The sequence below is a fragment of the Desmodus rotundus genome, chromosome 7 (genome assembly GCF_022682495.2).
Source record: "Desmodus rotundus isolate HL8 chromosome 7, HLdesRot8A.1, whole genome shotgun sequence".
Lineage (NCBI taxonomy): Eukaryota > Metazoa > Chordata > Mammalia > Chiroptera > Phyllostomidae > Desmodus > Desmodus rotundus.
The window spans coordinates 81,576,527-81,594,970 of NC_071393.1; the positions used below are offsets into that span (position 1 = coordinate 81,576,527).

Here is an 18,444-nt window from a genome sequence, read left to right on the forward strand (position 1 = left end):
GAATGCAACTGGAAGCCAGACTCTTTTCTTGAGGGTGGACAAACATACAGCTCTACCAGTACCAGCAACCTACTGCAATGGATGTTCATAAGGTCGCCAATGAGGTTTTCATTTAAAATCTGGGACTTCACTCCAAACACCCAGATACTTAAATTCATTTGCCATTTCAAAGAGGCATGTAGTAAACAGGAAGTGCTCTAATGAAATCGGGCATACAGCGTCCACCTCAGGACCCAGGTCATGAGAGATTTGAGTAGGTCTTTTTTTTTTTGGTAGACTTTACAGTGAGTGATATATTACGGATGAGCTGAATAGGGATAAAAGAACAAAATTATTCAAAGAAATAGCCCTGAGGAAAAGTGGTGACAGGCAAAAAATTGGTGGAATATTGGTTTTTATTTTATTTTTTTTAAGAAAAATACTTAACTAGCCTGTGACCATCATACAGGCATGCTTAATTCCAAACATCTGCACCTAGTGTGCATTTTCAAGCAATGGTGGGAAGTGTGGATAGGTTGAGTGGAAAAAAACAAAATAAAACAAAAACAGCTTAAAGTTGAAGCTGGCTAATCAGAGTAACACATCAATCTCTGCAGTGAACACTGACCATTATCTTGGTTTCAACTTGCAGCTCCTGGCTAAGTACAAAAGCTTGCAGTGGGGTAAAGTGCTGCGGCTGGAGGAGGTGCAGGCCGACCTCGGGGTTGGTCTGGAAGAAATGCTGCTGATCACAGAGGATGCTCTTCACCCAGAGCCCTATAGCCCGGAGGAAGTTTGCAGGTGTCTGGGAATTAGCCTGCAGGAATTTCGGACCCAAATCCTGAGTCCAAACACTCAAGATGGTGAGTCTGCTGGAGAAAGCGAGGGCGTGGGCTGCTCCCCTACTTACAGCTGAAAAGTCTACGGCTTCTGCAAGGATCTCACTGAATCTGAAGCATGCTTGAGGGGGTTTGCAGAATGGGTGCATTTTAGCAAACGTAATTATCTAAATTCTTGGCTTCATTAAATTCATTTTTTCATTCATCAACAAACATTTCCTGGTCTGCTATATGCCAGGTATTCTGGTGAGGCAAAGGTGAATATTACAAGGCTCCTGACCTCAAGAAGTTCATAATTCAGCAATCTTCCCTTTGTCATCTTTTCTTTTTTTACCCCTACCTGTTTTTCTGATTATTATATAAAAATGTCTAGATTTGAGCAGTGCTCACAACTGCTGTGGAACAACACTCTGGATGGAACACCGGGAAGTCTTCACTGCTTAGGTTGGAACTTGCGGCCCACTTTTGTGTGGAAGCATCTTCAATTTACCTGCTGCTTTCAAGTAATTTTGTTTTTATACTAATAACATCAGATATCTGAGATGAAGGCCTGGTAGTTGGAGGTACAGAATGAAGCCTGGGAATATTTTTCCTTCTTAGAAGTAAAGTTTGTTTATTTATCAGTGCTGGGTGCAGAGACATCTAGCTAAGATCCAGTAGTTTCCTGAGGGAGAGTTGGCAGGGTGGGATCTTAGCACAAAGATCAGCCTCAGAGCCTCATTTCCATCCCATCCCATTCAGTTCAGTTCAGCAATTGGTTATTGAGTGCCAACAATTGGATTGGTCTGCCAAGTAATGTCTCAAAGACTGCAACCACTGACTGACAGCTTTAGGCTAAGATAAAGGAATCATCCGAGGGCAGAGAGGTGGTTTTGGTTTCCAACACTGTTAAATCCAATTTAATTTGATGAACATTTACTGAGTCTGTAGAACTGAGATGAGCAGACTGGCCTACAGGCTTAGTTAGACTTGCCACCTGTTTTTGTGAAATAAACTTTTGCTGGAACACAGCCATAATTAGCCATGGCTGCTTTTGTACTGTAACAACACAGCTGAGTGGTTGTGACAGAGACTGAATAGCCCATAAAACCTAAAATATTTACTCTCTCACCCTTTGCAGAAAAAGTCTGCTGACCTCCATGCCAGAAAGGCAGTATGCCAAAGCCACTCTGCTTGGATTAGGGTCTTAGGCTTCTTCACTTACTAGATTTGAGACTGTTATCCTAGTTTCATATGTAATAGGCTTAACAGGAATACCCCCCCTTAAAAGAGTAATCTGTGTAATGTGCTAAGAGCAAAGTGTAATAATGGTGGTGCTCACAAATGGGGGCTACTTTTGCTATTTCTCCTTCCCTCTCCTGTACCACCTCTAGGACTGAGGCTGAGCATTGGGAACACAGAGGTAAACACAACAGGGTTCTATCCTCAAAGAGTTTACAAAGAAGTTATAGAAACTGATAAAGAAAAAGCTGTGCAAAACCTTTTTATATTGCCATTTATTGAATAAATTATCTTTAGCCCATTGTATGTGCTTGCTTCCTCTGTCAAATATTTTTAAAGTATATTTTATTGATTATGCTATTACAGTTGTCCCACTTTTTCCTCCTTTGTCTCGCTCCACCTGGTACCTCCCGTCTCCCATAAATCCCAACCTCCCCCCTTAGTTCACGTCCATGGGTCATGCATATAAGTTCTTTGGCTTCTCCATTTCCTGTACTATTCTTAACATTCCCCTGTCTATTTTGTACCTACCAATTATGCTTCTTCATCCCTGCACCTTTTCCTCCATTCTCCCTCTTTCCCCTTCCAGTTGATAACCCTCCAAATGATCTCCTATGTATCTATGAATCTGTTCCTGTTCTGGGGGTTTGCTTAGTTTGTTTCTGTTTTTTGTTTTTGTTTTTTAGATTCAGTTGTTGAAGTTGAGTTTATTGTCATTTTAATGTTCATAGTTTTGCTTTATTTCTTTTTCTTAAAAGAGTCCCTTTAACATTTCATAACATGTAATAATGACTTGGTGATGATGAATTCCTTTAGCCTTACCTTGTCTGGGAAGCACTTTATCTGCCCGTCCATTCTAAATGATAGCTTAGCTAGATAATCTAGGTTGTAGGTCCTTGCTTTTTATCACTTTGAATATTTCTTGCCTGCAAAGTTTCTTTTGAGAAATCAGCTGATATCTTATGGGACTTCATTTGTAGGTAACTCTCTGCCTTTCTCTTGCTGCTGTTAAGTTTCTCTCTTTATCTTTAACCTTTGGCATTTTAATTTTGATATGTTTTGGTGTGGTCCTCTTTGGGACCAACTTGTTTGGGATTCTCTTTGCTTCCTGGACTTGTATGTATATTTCCTATGCCAAAGTAGGAAAGTTTTCTTTCATTATTTTTTCAAATAAATTTTCAATTTCTTGTTCTTCCTCTTCTCCTTCTGGCATCCCTATGATTTAGATGTTGGCAGTTTTGGAGATGTCTCAGAGTCTTCTTACACTCTCCTCATTTTTCTGAATTCTTGTTTCTTCTTTCTGTTCTGGTTGAATGTTTATTTCTTCCTTATGTTCCAAATCATTGATTTGAATCCTGGCTTCCTTTCCTTTACTGTTGATTGCCTATGGATTTTTCTTTATTTTACTTAGTGTAACTTTCATTTCTTCCCTTATGTTTTTGCCATACTCAGTGAGCATCCTGATCACCAGTGTTTTGATAGGTTGACTATCTCTGTTTCATTTAGTTCTTTTTCTGGGGTTTTGTTCTTTCGTGCTTTCATTTGGGCCATATTTCTGTGTCTCCTCAATTTGTCAGCCTCCCTGTGTTTGTTTCTGTGTATTAGGTAGAGCTGCTTTGATTCCCTGTGTTAGTGCACCTGTTAAGTTGTATCAGGCAGGGTCTTAGGTACTTGCCAGGGCAGGGCAACCTACTTCACCACTTTGTATGGTGGCAGGGGCTGGAGAAGGGACAATGCCGCAACTGGCTTCTGGAGGTTTGCCTGGCACTTGCCCCATTTCTGCTTCCCATATGCAACTGGCACCCTTCTAGCTGCTGCCCTGGTGGTGATTCCCAGAGCAGGTGGGTTAGCATATGTTCTAAGTCCATGGGTGCCTGGACTCTCCTGAGAGACTGGCATTTTCTTCCACTGTCCCAACCCCCACTGTTTTTTTACAACCAGAAGTTATAAGGCTTATCTTCCTGGCACTGGAACCCTGGGCTATGCAGTTGGGCCTGGTGCTGGAATTGCTCGCTCCCCTGGTAACACTCCCAATTTTTATTCATCACATGTGAATGTGGGGCTGCCCAGTCTGCCACCACTGCCACCTCACCAGGCCACACCACATCCTCTCTGCCCCTCCTACTCATCTGGATGAATATGGCTTCTTTAAATCCTTGGTTGTTGGACTTCCATACAGTTCGATTTTCTGGTTGTTCTGGGTGTTTTTTCTTTTGAGGTTAGTTGTAATTCTTCTTGTGGTTGTGCAAGGGGGCAAATGGTGTCTACTTGTACCTCCATCTTGATTGGAAGTCTCCTCTGTCAAATACTAATTGCCTACAAAGACATGGGTTTATTTCTGGCCTCTCTATTCTGTTCCATTGATCTATGTGTCTGTTTTTATCCCAGTGCCATGCTGTTTTGATTACTATGATCTTAATAGTACAGTTTGATATTAGGTAGCATGATACATTCAACTTTGTTCTTTCTCAGGATCACTATTGCTCTTTGGGGCCTTTTGTGGTTCCATATAAATTTTTGAAATATTTGTTCTAGCCCTGTGAAATACATCATTGGTATCTTGATAGGAATTTCATTGAATGTATAGATTACTTTGGAAATCATCAACCCACTGAATGGGAGAACATATTTACCCATACATCTGATAAGGGGTTAATATCCAAAATTTATGAAGAACCTATAAAACTCAACACCAAAAAATCCCCAAACAATTCAATGAAAAGATCAGCAAAATACCTGAATAGACACTTCTCCAATAGACATATGAAAACATGCTCAGTGTCACTCATCATCAGAGAAATGCAAATTAAAATCACAATGAGGTATCACTGCACACTGGTCAGAATGGCCATCATCAGTAAATCAACAAATGCTGGTGAAGATGTGGAGAAAGGGGAACCCTTTGTCACTATTGGTGGGAATGTAGATTGGTGCTGCCACTGTGGAAAGCAGTATGGAGATACTTCAAAAAATTAAAAATGGACTGCCTTAGGACCCAGTGATTCTACTTCTGGAAATGTATCCAAAGAAACACTAATTCAAGAGAATATAAGCACCCCTCTGTTCACAGCAGTGTCATTTACAATCGCCAAGATTTGGAAGCAGCCCAAGTGTCCATCAGTAGACGAGTGGATAAAACAACTATAGGACATGTACACAATGGAAACAATGGAATATTACTTGGCTGTAAAAAAGAAAATTTTACCCTTTGTGACAGCATGGATAGACCTGGAGAATGTTATGCTAAGTGAAATAAGCCAGTCAGAGAAAGACAAATACCATATGATTTCACTGATATGTGGGATCTAATGAACAAACTGAACAAACAAGCAAAGCAGAGACGGACTCATAGATGGAGAGCAGGCTGACAGTTCTGGCGGCAGGGGTTAGAGGGTGGAGAGATCGAGCAAAAAGGCAAAAGGACTCATGGACATGGACAACAGCGTGGTGATTGTATCAGGAGGAGGGCATAAGGAGGATAAATAGTAATGGAAGAAGGTAAAATAAAAAGAACACTTAAATAAAAAAGAAAAGAAAAAGCTGATCCAGGATGGAGTAATGATTGCTGTGATGGAGGTGTATACATGTGTCTCGGGAGACCAGAAAAGAGAGAAGTCAGAGCTGGCTTTACTAAGGAGATAGCAATTAGACAAAAGTTAGAGAATAAATAAGAATTTCCAATGTAGACAAGCATTCAGAAAGACAAAATAGCAAATGCAGAGGCAGGGAGGAGTGAGGGAGGATTATACATCCAGAGAACTACAATCAGTTGAGTGTATTTTAAAAATTATATACATAGCAGTCAGTGATTTATTAGGCTGAGTTTGTAGAAAGGCCCAGATTACCAATGGTCTTGTTAAATACTTTGTGCGTTACCTAGTTAATGAAATGTTAGTTGAATGAAGAAGTTGGGTAGGGCATTGGATAAGGAGTGTTTCCAGGAAATAGACTTTATATTTTGATTTAAGAGACTGATCAGTTTCTTTAATTTAGCCAATGTATATACTGACTTAATTGGGCTGGGTATTATGCTGGATGCTGGGATACAAAGATAAGTAGAACACAGTCTCTACCTTATAGTGACCAAGTGGGAGAGTGCTACACAACAACCACAGTAAGTAACCCCCCCCCCCCCCCCCCCCCCCGCAATACAGGTATTTATCCAGAGTCTTGAGAGTATGGAGCAGAGAATGACTAAATGCCTGGAAAACATGGCTCAAATTTGAGCTGGATCTTAAAGTTACGGACTTTCCAAGCTGAGAGGGGTAAGAGGTCATTCTAGGTAGAGAGTAGAGCCAGAGGAAAGACACAGAGACATGAGGAGTATTTGAAAATGTGCTAAGAGGTATTGTGTGCAGTATGAGTTGGATGCCAAAAATACTATTTAAAGGGATGTCAGTTAAGGGACTATTATTCTACTCTCTATTGCGTAGGAGCGTGAAATTGGGGATTGCTGGTGGATATTACAACAGGTAGATTCTCAGGCCTGGAAAGGAGAGTTCATTTGTAATTAAAAATTGCCTGTCTAGGAAGGAAGGGAGGGAAAGAGGAAAGAAAGGAAAGAAGAAAAGGAATAGAAAGTAAGGAAGGTTAAGGTATGGATGCTGAGAAAGTTAGGGAATTATAATACGGGAAATGATTTGGGGACAAGATGATGAGTGAATATATATGCTTGGTGACATGGCAAGGTATCTAAAGAAAGATGTAGACGATATAAAAATCCAAACTATATAATTAGATTTGGGAATTTTTGGTGAAGAAGCAAAGAACCCTAATAGACACTGAGGATATTCACTGTCAAATGATCTTAAGGCAGTCTTTTCATGGCGTCACTTGTTAGTTCAAAAACCTTTAGAGGCTTACCATTACCTCATTGCCTGACTCCTTAAATGGATGTTAAGTTTTTTCTCATTTGGCCTGAAGTGTCCTGTGCGGCTCCCTTTTGAGCCTGTGCCTGCCCATGTGGAGCACGTTGTCTTGGCTGCACCGTTCACTCACTAAGGGCATCTTGATCCCCACTCTGGGCCTTTAATCCTAAAGATCACTGTCCTTTTCCGACTGGACCTTTCCCTTTTTCCTGAAATCTGGTTTCTACCTATCTTAACAGTTCAATATAATTTTTTATTTTTCCTATTCTTCTCCTTCCATAGCCTCTTCTCTTTCTATTCATGTTTCTTTTTCCCTGCATCTGCCTGCCTTTCTTCCCCCTCTTTTTTTTTAAGCATGCTTTTGAATAAGTTAATTTCCCAGGAAACCTTGGGCAACACAAAGGATAATTTGCTAATCATAGTACACGCATTGCTCTTTATGTATATATTTAAGTTTTTGCCCCTGAAGAATAAGGATTACATTGTTTTTATAAAAAATGATGCATGCTTAGTCTTTCCTCTTTCCCTAGAACAACTCCCTACCGGCCACTTGCATCACTTTCTATAATTTAGTTTTGTTTGTATTCAGTAAATCTAAATTGAGTGAATGAATCCATTTTGTAGTTCTCAAAAGGGTCCCCCTTTTGCTTTAGGAATGGACAAATTAAAAAAAATTAATGTCACTTGATTTACTGCCTGGATCTAGCCATCTAACCTCAGCCAAATTTCCAGCTGAATTCTCTTGGCACTCTGTATTAACTTTAGGGATTAATGTTCTTTTATATCTTTGCCTTGTTCCTTCTGAGTTTATGCTTTGATTGGTCTAAGACCTTAAGCAAATGTTTCTCTTAACCCTTTGGAAGATGCAAGGCTTGTTGAATGTGGCAGTGTGCTTAGACCACATGAATGGAGGCAAAAATGACATGTGCTCCCAGCAGAGGACTCCGGAGGGGCCGTCCCTCCTTCATTCCAGGTTCCTACACTTTAGCATGCTTAGTTTTGATTTAAACTAATATTTTGATCATGGAAATCCATTCCTTTCTGAAAGGGATGTAGAATTTGATGTTTCCATAATGCCCAAATTGCTTTCCTTCTTTAACAGGATATGAGTGTGAGTTGGGAGATGGTGACCTTGAGGTGACAGTGTAGGGAGAGATGTTTCTAATCAAACCATTGCTTGCAGCCTCTGCTAAACCATCCAGACTTCCAAAGGCTCATGTGTAATTATTATTTTCTCTTTCCAAATTTTTAATAATTAAATTTAGAAATGCTTAGAGGCCATTGAAATTAAACACACATACATGCACAAAGCAAAATTCTCAAATCCTCTAGATGTTATTTAGAATGGCCACAATCTACAACTAGGAACTGGCTAGGAATAATTTAACCATTTAATGTCAGGCCTTGGCCACAGGCAGGAATTACCTAAGGGGGTGGTACAATGTCTGAGTTTCTAAAGGCTCAGGGGTCAAGCTGATTTGCAAGGGGTGTGACCCAAGAGGAAAAGATGAAGCTGTGGTCAGAGCCAGCAGAGATGGGCACATACATGTAGGACAGGAGATAAGTTAAGAACATGCACTGGAGGATGAACAGAGGAGCCCATGAGGAATTAAATGGAGGCTGAGGTAGTTTGGGTGCCAGTTTAATAGGGGGAATTTATCAGGAGCATTCCTTTTGGGAGGCCCAGCTTGTGCTCCGTGTTGGGGTGGCCCTGCTACTTAGAAGCACCAGGCTGAGCTGGAGACAGATCTCATTGTTTGGATTACCAGCTTCACCTGTGCTGGCCAGAGGCTGAGTAATTTAGTTGGGTTCTGTGATCTCCAAGTTCACAAGTACTAATCATGGCTTTGAGCAAGCACAGGGCACGGCATAGATTGCTCTTTAGGAGGAGGGTATCTAGAGCACCCCCCGCCCCCGCAAAAAACCATGAAAAGCTTGTGATTTACTTTAAGGTTTACGTATTACTCTTCACCCATAGCACCTGATTTTAATCTTACAACAACCCTGGGGCACAAGGTTATCCTCCTTTCATGGCGAGGAAACTGAGGTCAGAGAGTTACATGTAGTTACAAGACTGCAGAGGCAGTAAGTGCTAGAGCCCGCTCCCGAATCCCAGTCTTCTGATTCAATCCAATACTCTTTCGGCCATAACTTTTTTCTCAGTGTATTAATAAGCTGGACTTTGCAATCCAAGAAAGGGAGATAATATTGAATTTTGACTTTGCTTGGTTCTGTTTCTTTTTTTCCCCCCTAAAACTAAAGAAAGATGATGGAGATGGGTTACTTTGTCCTTTAGTCTACTTCCCATTCTGGTGCTTTGGCCCCAATAGGTGTACAACTGTGTGATATTCAGCAGCTTGCTTAATTTAAGGAGCAAATTCAACTTGTCCAGAATATGCTTGAGCTGTTGTGTTATACAAGAACTGTGAGAAGTACTATAGAATTTTTCTCATTTGATAAAAGTGCTCTCATAGATGATCATAGTTACGTTTCAGGAGAATAGTTTATTTTTTTAATGTAATGGAAAAGTACAAAGGTATAAAAAGACAGTTGATCAGTAATGTCAATTTCCAATGAACTGTTCTCAGATATTAAGAAAATTGATTTAAAAATACCAATTAGTGTTGGTATTTTTACGTAGTGTTGTCAAATACCAAACACTAAATTCTATGATCTCAACACATTCAGTTGTTTTCTGTATAAGAATTTGGAAAGATCATAAAGAGCCTAGAAGAAACTCCAAAGGAAATTATTGAACTTTCTGGAGTTTACAGATATTTGTGTAGCAGAAATCCCAAAAATCTGTGTGGTGGACTTCTAATAAGGCCAAATAAAAGTGAGTTCTTTAGTTTTGTCTGTTGCTTCTCAGCTGTTGATTGTTCAGCTGTCTGGCCGCCGAAGGCAGAATCATGCCAAAAGTTCCTTTCTAGGAAACAGTGGGCTAAACTGTTACTCCAGTCACTTGGGGATGATGTTTCCTTTCTGAGCTTTCTTCCTCCTCTTTCGGATGTGTGCATTATAAACCTCTAATCCGTGGTTCACCTTCCATCTTTAATGATTTAAGGTACTAAAAATGAATGTGAACATACTTTTATTAAGTATGATTTTAAAAACACAGCATCTTAAAACTCAACTTCCGTAAGAAAACCCAGGACCCGTGTGATGGTTGCTGTGGGCTGGGTGGTGTCTGAGCCGTGGATGGGCGGGCTGGAGCACAAACCTCCCTCTTATCTCACACGGCTAATAACAGTAGCCTTGTTTCTGTCTCCCGAGGCCGTTCTGGAGCCACAAAAGCAGAATGCTGGAGTTTTTACCCACTTGTGTAAGTTTTAAAAGAGCTACAATGAAACAAATTCTGAAACAAGTACATTTTGATGAGGAATTGACCCCTGAGGTAGTCTTAAATACACTTGGCCATGTTGGATTGAGTCAGACCCGGAACGAGCCTTTGAGCTTGACCATCTTTTCATACTCTATGCCTTCAAACCCTTGAGCTCCCCAAGTTTCTTGAGTTAATATGGTTTGGGGAGGTCCAGAAGTAGAGGAATATGGTGGATAGTTAGGCCAATGAGACTAAACCTTGACCTCCGGCAGACACTCTGATCCTCTTTCTCAGAGAAGAGAGTTTTGCTCTCTAGGAAGGTCATCCTTTTGAACCTTCAGCTTCAGGGAAACTGTAGCTGCTGCAGGGAAGGAGGGGGACCTCTATCTTCCTGTCAACAGCAGCCTCGTAGACTCCAGTGACCTGCAACTACGAACACAAGCTGGGAATAACGTGCCCAGCCTCACGTAAAGTGCACTCACAGCACTGAATAGCGGCGTGCCTGGAACCAAAGCCTGCAAGAGCTGCAGCGGGTAAATGTGGGCCGTGAGGCACCACCCTCCCGCAGCACTTGTGTCCTTGAAAAGGGGTCCTTGTCTTCCACATTTATGTGCAAAATGGTATTTCTGTGGTGCCCAGCAAATGTTTGCTAAGTAAGTAAGTGATTTAAATTAATGTTCTTCCTTTCATAAGGAAAAGTAATAGGTAGGAGGCCAGTTCAAGAACTGAAGCATTCAAAGTCTAAAGAGTAGTTACAGCTTTTAAAGAAAATCTGTTCAAGCACATTAATAACAACAACAAGCATGAACATTGAGTACTATGTGCCAAGCAGTGTTCTGAGTACTTTTAAAATACTTGCCGTGTTTGTTTATTAATATGACCCTCCTGTTTAGAGAGCCCGTGAAGCAGTCCTTTCCAAGGCCGTAAGCCGCGTCATCAAGACTCGAGGACACGCACTGAAATGCGATGCATCCGAGGCTCCCCCAACCCTCAGGCACCCCCTAATCTCACACTATTAAGATGTAACTGTCAAACTCCCAAATTAGGCAGCCGCTAGGGAATAAAGAACTTTTTGGTAGGTGGTATTTTCGTATGTTTGTTTGAAATTCTGTTGAAAGAAAGGCAAATGCATTTGGTCATTTTCATACAGATAGTTTGTAGTCATTAACATAATTGTTAATTACTAATGCTGAATAGTCCTTTTTCAATCTGTAAACAAAGAATACCAAGGTTTTACAGCCAACAGAACATTCTATCTTGCATCTCAATGTTTATGATGATGGTCTTTTCCTTAAAACATTTTAAACCTATGTGAATGTAATATAATACAAGTTATGTAGATGTAATTTAGAGGAATAAAAACTGGCTTCACACAGTTTTATTGCTAGGTACATCCCATAAGGTAGGTCCAATGTTTTGCTGTTTCACAGAGGAGGAAACTAGGCACAGAACAATTAAGCAACTTGCCCAAGGTCACATAGCTGAAAGCAGCAGAGTTTGATTCAAGGCCATGCCCTCTGACCCCAGAGCCCTGCCTCTACAGTCTTCACCACTAGGTGATCAGGGCTGGATTGACAGTGTCCTATCAGAGAACATGATTTATTATCTCGATTTGACCCCATGCAGCTGTTTAAAGAGACTACACAAGGCCGTATCTTTGCAGCTGGTGCTGGAGCCCACAGTCAACCGGAAAGGCAGGCAGGGAGAGATGGACTTAAGAAGTGGGGAGCGTGAGCACAGCTGGAGTTCATGAGGATGGACTGGAACCAGAGGCAGACTTATCACCTCCACCCAGGACTCCAACTTTGATGACATTGGTACCCTCAGGAGAAGCTAAACATTTACCTGGCCCAAGAGTCAGAGAAGCTGAAGGAAGGGCCAGTGGGACCTGGAGGTCCCGTGGACCTGCCTGCTGCTCCATGCTGATGAAGTGGGCCATCCGGTCAGGGGCAATGTGTGTAAGTTGCAGTGGCGCCTGGTGTCCCTACAGAGGCCTTTGAAGCATAAAAATATATGTCTCCCATATTCCTTATCTATGTATTTTTAACTTGCTTATTTCCCTGGGGAAATATATCCTCCTGCCCCATTTGCTGGTTTGGATAGGAAAACACCTCCTATAGTCTTCATCTGCCTAGGAGGCCACAATCTTGCCATTCCTTTTTTTTTTTTTTTGGTGGTCGTTATTGCTACTTTTGCTTTTGTTTGTACATTTTTAGATTTCTGTGTAAGTAATTATCTTTGTATGCAAAAGCCTCTTTTTAAATAGTTAAATCTGTTTTTTAATTTTTATTATTTTTGGGTCAAAGTGGTTATTTTCTATATTGGTGTGTTCCAGCTAATTGTGCTTCAGTAACAACTCAAAGTTGCAGTGACTTGAACGAACAAAGTTTGTATTTTGCCTACTCTGTATGTCCAACACAAGTCAGCAAATGGGCCTGTTCATCTGAGACACTCAGGGACCTAGGCTCAGGGGCCCCCTTTTTTTGTCCTTAATCACTGTAGCCAGAGGAAGGGAATGTTGCTAATTGTTCACTGGCTGTTAACATCGACCAGAGTGACACCGTCAGTCCTATTCTCATTTCATCGGCCCAGGCAAGTCCTGTGGATGTGATGAACTGCAAAGGGGGCGGGGAAGTGCAATCTGTCTTAACATGTGTAAGAACTGGGACATTGGGGAACCGCCGTCATGACAACCTCACTTGCCTGTGCTTTGTGGCTGAGTCTCATCGCATCAAATCTTGGTGATACTAGTGAGAACCACCTTAATTTCTTGCATAAAAATACGAAGTGGACATTTTTTCCAGACATCTGGGACAATGAATATTGTTCTTAAGCAAATACTAAGTCACTTTCACTGGAGAATTAGACATGCTGTGACCTCTTTTTATGTGGCACGTTTCTCTCATACTGGCGTTTTATCTGCACTTCGGCAAGGCTTCTTAGTCCTGGTGGCTTCGCATTTCTCCCCTGCCTTGCACACACAGTGTCTTTTCAGGAGACTATCATTCCAGATTCTTGGGCATGGGCCAGGAAAACATTGCCTTTTGTTTGATCTTAGTTGTTCACTTTCTATGCCCTTGTCCTTTTTCAAAGTACCTAGCTTCAAGTGGAATCAAGTTTCCTAATAAGAATGTCTAAATTAGAAACTGTGTACGCATTATTACCAACATGAGTTTCTTTTCAATTTGTCTCTACATGAGTTAGGAGAGATGAGGAACTAAGCATGGATCTTGAGACTTTTAGTAGGTTAATTCCAAATACCCATAGTAGTGACAACAAAAATCACCATCCATTGTACCTGTATGACATGCACAGTTTTAGCTCCATGAGGTCTCAGTTGACTGTTACTCATGCTGGAGGTTCCCAGAGGAAGACATGGCAGGGCACCACTCCACATTCAGAGAAGAGACATTGCATGGTTTGAAGAAAAAGTTGGAGGAAGATGATTGATTCCTTGTCTTGTCTCTAGGAGGGAATAGGGAGGGAGAGACCATGAGGATGAACACCCTCAGTCCGTTAGGACCTCCCATGTGGGGAAGCCGTTTTTGGTTCAGGGCTATGGATGGAATAGCAAAGAAGACCAGAGACCACCTGCGTAGGAAAGCAATATAATTTAGTCTTTTAACGAGAAACTATGAAGTGTTCCAAGAGCAAAGAATTTAAAATTCTACTCGATTAGCACAAAAAATAACAAGATATATGCTTCATAGAAATGAATGTATTTTACTTTTATAGGGAAAAAGGGAGAGATGAAAATCAAAAGGGAGAGAGAACCAAGATGGCGGCGTAGGTAGACACACTACGCCTCCTCGCACAACCAGAACTGACAGAATCGAATAGTAAGGGGGTCCGACACCAAGGAAATAAAAAATAAACATTCATCTAGACCGGTAGGAGGGGCGGAGATGGGCACCGGGATGGAGAGGACTCACCTGGCCTTGGCGGGACTGAGACTGGCGGAGTGTGGGACGAACGGGGCAGGCAGTCCGAGCACTAGCAGACCCTGCGGCCACACATTCGCGCAGATAAACCAAGAGAGCCGGACTTGGAGTGGCGGAGAGTGGAGAGCTGGGCAGGCAGAGTGCAGGTAGCACCCTGCGGCCCCACATTCAAACATAGATAAACCGGACGAACGGCTGGGAGGGAAGCAGACCACGCAACCCAGGGCTCCAGCTCGAGGAAATAAACCCTCAAACCTTTGATTGAAAACGCCCGTGGGGGTTGGGGCGGCAGCAGGAGAGACTCCCAGCCTCACAGGAGAGGTCGTTGGAGAGACCCACAGGGGCCTAGAGTGTGCACAGGCCCACCCACTAGGGAACCGGCACCAGAGGGGCCCAGTTTGATTGTGGGTATCTGAGTGAAAGATTAAAATCTGGAGGACAGTGGAGCGGGCGCCATTGCTCCCTCTCGGCCCCTCCCCCACGTACAGCGTCACAGCACAGCAACCAGCGTTACCCCGCCCTGGTGAACACCTAAGGCTCCGCCCCTTAAAGTAACAGACTCGCCAAGACAAAAAAAAGAAAAAAAAATGGCCCAAATGACAGACCACTTCAAAGCTCCAGAAAAAATACAACTAAGCGATGAAGAGATAGCTAACCTATCGGATGCACACAGTTCAATGCACTGGTTATCAATATGCTCACAGAATTGGTTGAATCTGTTCGAAGAGTAGATGAAAAAATGAAGCCTATGCAAATAGAAACAAAGGAAAATGTACAGGGAACCAATAGTGATGCGAAGGAAACTGGGACTCAAATCAATGGTGAGGACCAGAAGGAAGAAAGAAACATCCAACCAGAAAAGAATGAAGAAACAAGAATTCGGAAAAATGAGGAGAGGCATAGGAACCTCCAGGACATCTCAAAACGTTCCAACATCCGAATTATAGGGGTGCCAGGAGAAGAGGAAGAACAAAAAATTAAAAACTTATTTGAACAAATAATGAAGGAGAACTTCCCTAATCTGGCAAAGGAAACAGACTTCCAGGAAGTCCAGGAAGCTCAGAGAGTCCCAAAGAAGCTGGACCCAAGGAGGAACACACCAAGGCACATCATAATTACATTACCCAAGATTAAATGCAAGGACCTACATCCAAGATTACTGCATCTAGCAAAGCTGTCATTTAGAATGGAAGGGAAGATAAAGTGCTTCTCAGATAAGGTCAAGTTAAAGAAGTTCATCATCACCAAGCCCTTATTATATGAAATGTTAAAGGGAGTTACCTAAGAAAAAGAAGATCAAAAATAGGAACAGTAAAAATGACAGCAAACTCACAGTTATTAACGACCACACCTAAAACAAAAACAAAAGAAAACTAAGCAAACAACTAGAACAGGAACAGAACCACAGAAATGGAGATCACATGGAGGGTTGTCAATAGGGGAGTGGGAGGGGGAGGGGGGGAAAGGTACAGAGAATAAGTAGCATAAATGGTAGGTAGAAAATAGACAGGGGGAGGGTAAGAATAGTACAGGAAATGTAGAAGCCAAAGAACTTATATACATGACCCATGGACATGAACTATAGGGGGGGAATGTGGGAGGGAGGGGGTGGGCAGGATGGAGTGGAGTTGGGGGGGGGAAATGGGACAACTGTAATAGCATAATCAATAAATATATTTAAAAAAAAAGAAAATCAAAAGGGAAAGAGTCATATGGACAAAGAAAAGGGGGAACTGAATCTGATGACGGGGACACTGATGTGTACACACCGCTTACTTATGGAGAAGCACTTTAACGCAAACACAAAGAAACCATGAACAAATTCATCCCTGTGTGAATTCACTTTCCACCCCGGTCCCTGGAGAGCCTCTTGGACACTTTTATAATCCTGGGCTTCTGTGAGATAGCAGCATCCTCACTGATCTTCTCAGAGTATCACCAGTTCTGGTGTAAGCAGCGTGAGAATAGGGAGATCTCATTAAATGTTTATGAAAGTGAAACATTTTTATCTTCCTTAATAATACTCCACATTTTGGAAAGTCCAGGTGTAGTGTAGGGCTACTGTCTTGAGTTCTTGCCGTGAGGAAATTAAGAGGAGGGCCATGTTCAGCACATGAGGCCGAGCTCCCTTGCTCCCCTCTTGTTCGGTGCCCAGGCCACCTTCCTGGTCTGCCTAGCGCAGAGGTTCCCAAAGCAGACTCTGGGCAACGGCCTGGGCAATCTAGTTGGGTCTTTCGGCATAGCAGATGGCAGAGCTTCTCGCTTGCTTCAACTATTGCTGTAATTTGACAAGCCTAGGACTTTCTGAACACATTGGCAAATTAATGAGTAAGGTAAGTAAATAAAAGTAAATTTTTAGTTCTTTTTTTTAATATATTTATTGATTATGCTATTACAGTTGTCCCATTCCCCCCCCACTCCACTCCATCCTGCCCACCCCCTCCCTCCCACATCCCCCCCCCCCTATAGTTCATGTCCATGGGTCATACTTATAAGTTCTTTGGCTTCTACATTTCCTACACTATTCTTACCCTCCCCCTGTCTATTTTCCACCTATCATCTATGCTACTTATTCTCTGTACCTTTCCCCCCCTCTCCCCCTCCCACTCCCCTATTCACACCCCTCCATGTGATCTCCATCTCTATGGTTCTGTTCCTGTTCTAGTTGTTTGCCTAGTTTGCTCTTGTTTTTGTTTTAGGTGTGGTCGTTAATAACTGTGAGTTTGCTGTCATTTTTACTGTTCCTATTTTTGATCTTCTTTTTCTTAGGTAACTCCCTTTAACATTTCATATAATAAGGGCTTGGTGATGATGAGCTTCTTTAACTTGACCTTATCTGAGAAGCACTTTATCTTCCCTTCCATTCTAAATGATAGCTTTGCTGGATGCAGTAATCTTGGATGTAGGTCCTTGCATTTAATCTTGGGTAATGTAATTATGATGTGCCTTGGTGTGTTCCTCCTTGGGTCCAGCTTCTTTGGGACTCTCTAAGCTTCCTGGACTTCCTGGAAGTCTATTTCCTTTGCCAGATTAGGGAAGTTCTCCTTCATTATTTGTTCAAATAAGTTTTTAATTTTTTGTTCTTCCTCTTCTCCTTCTGGCACACCTATAATTCGGATGTTTGAATGTTTCGAGATGTCCTGGAGGTTCCTATGCCTCTCCTCATTTTTCCGAGTTCTTGTTTCTTCATTCTTTTCTGGTTGGATGTTTGTTTCTTCCTTCTGGTCCACACCGTTGATTTGAGTCCCAGTTTCCTTCGCATCACTATTGGTTCCCTGTACATTTTCCTTTGTTTCTATTTGCATAGGCTTCATTTTTTCATCTACTCTTCGAACAGATTCAACCAATTCTGTGAGCATATTGATAACCAGTGCATTGAACTGTGTGCATCCAATAGGTTAGCTATCTCTTCGTCGCTTAGTTGTATTTTTTCTGGAGCTTTGAAGTGTTCTGTCATTTGGGCCTTTTTTTTTTCTTTTTTTTGTCTTGGCGAGTCTGTTACTTTAAGGGGCGGAGCCTTAGGTGTTCACCAGGGCGGGGTAACGCTGGTTGCTGTGCTGTGACGCTGTACGTGGGGGAGGGGCCGAGAGGGAGCAATGGCGCCCGCCTCACTCTCCTCCGGATTTCAATCCTTCACTCCGCTACCCACAATCAAACTGGGCCCCTCTGGTGCCGGTTCCCCAGTGGGTGGGCTTGTGCACACTCTAGGCCCCTGTGGGTCTCTCCAACGACCTCTCCCGTGAGGCTGGGAGTCTCTCCTGCTGCCGCCCCAACCCCCACGGGCGCTTTCAATCAGAGGTTTGAGGCTTTATTTCCCTGAGCTGGAGCCCTGGGTTGCGCAGTCTGCTTTGCTCCCCGCCGTTCGTCCGGTTTATCTGTGTGCAAATGTGGGGCTGCGGAGTGCTACCTGCACTCTGCCTGCCCAGCTCTCCGCCACTCTGAGTCCGGCCCTCTCGGTTTATCTGCACAAATGTGTGGCCGCAGGGTCTGCTGGTGCTCGGACTGCCTGTGCTGTTGGTCCCACACTCCGCCAGTCTCAGTCCCGCCACAGCCACGCGAGTCCTCTCCACCCCGGTGCCCGTCTCCGCCCCTCCTACCGGTCTGGATGAATGTTTATTTTGTATTTCCTTGGTGTTGGACCACCTTGCCGTTAGATTTTCTGTCAGTTCTGGTTGTGTGAGGAGGCGCAGTGTGTCTACCTATGCCGCCATCTTGGTTCTCCCCAAATTTTTAGTTCTTTATTCAACAACACTCGATTGAGGGCGACAATTCAA

At 42.6% G+C, this 18,444-nt stretch overlaps 1 protein-coding gene across 4 annotated transcripts in view; it reads left to right on the forward strand.

The window, feature by feature from the left end:
• GALK2 (galactokinase 2) overlaps nucleotides 1-18,444 on the forward strand; it is a 139,411-nt gene that overhangs the window by 93,029 nt on the left and 27,938 nt on the right. For all 4 annotated transcript variants that reach the window (XM_024568177.4, XM_045201441.2, XM_024568174.4 and 1 more), the window contains exon 8: nucleotides 632-842. In XM_024568177.4, coding sequence (XP_024423945.3) covers nucleotides 632-842 — 211 coding nt within the window. The remainder of the gene's footprint in view (nucleotides 1-631; nucleotides 843-18,444) is intronic.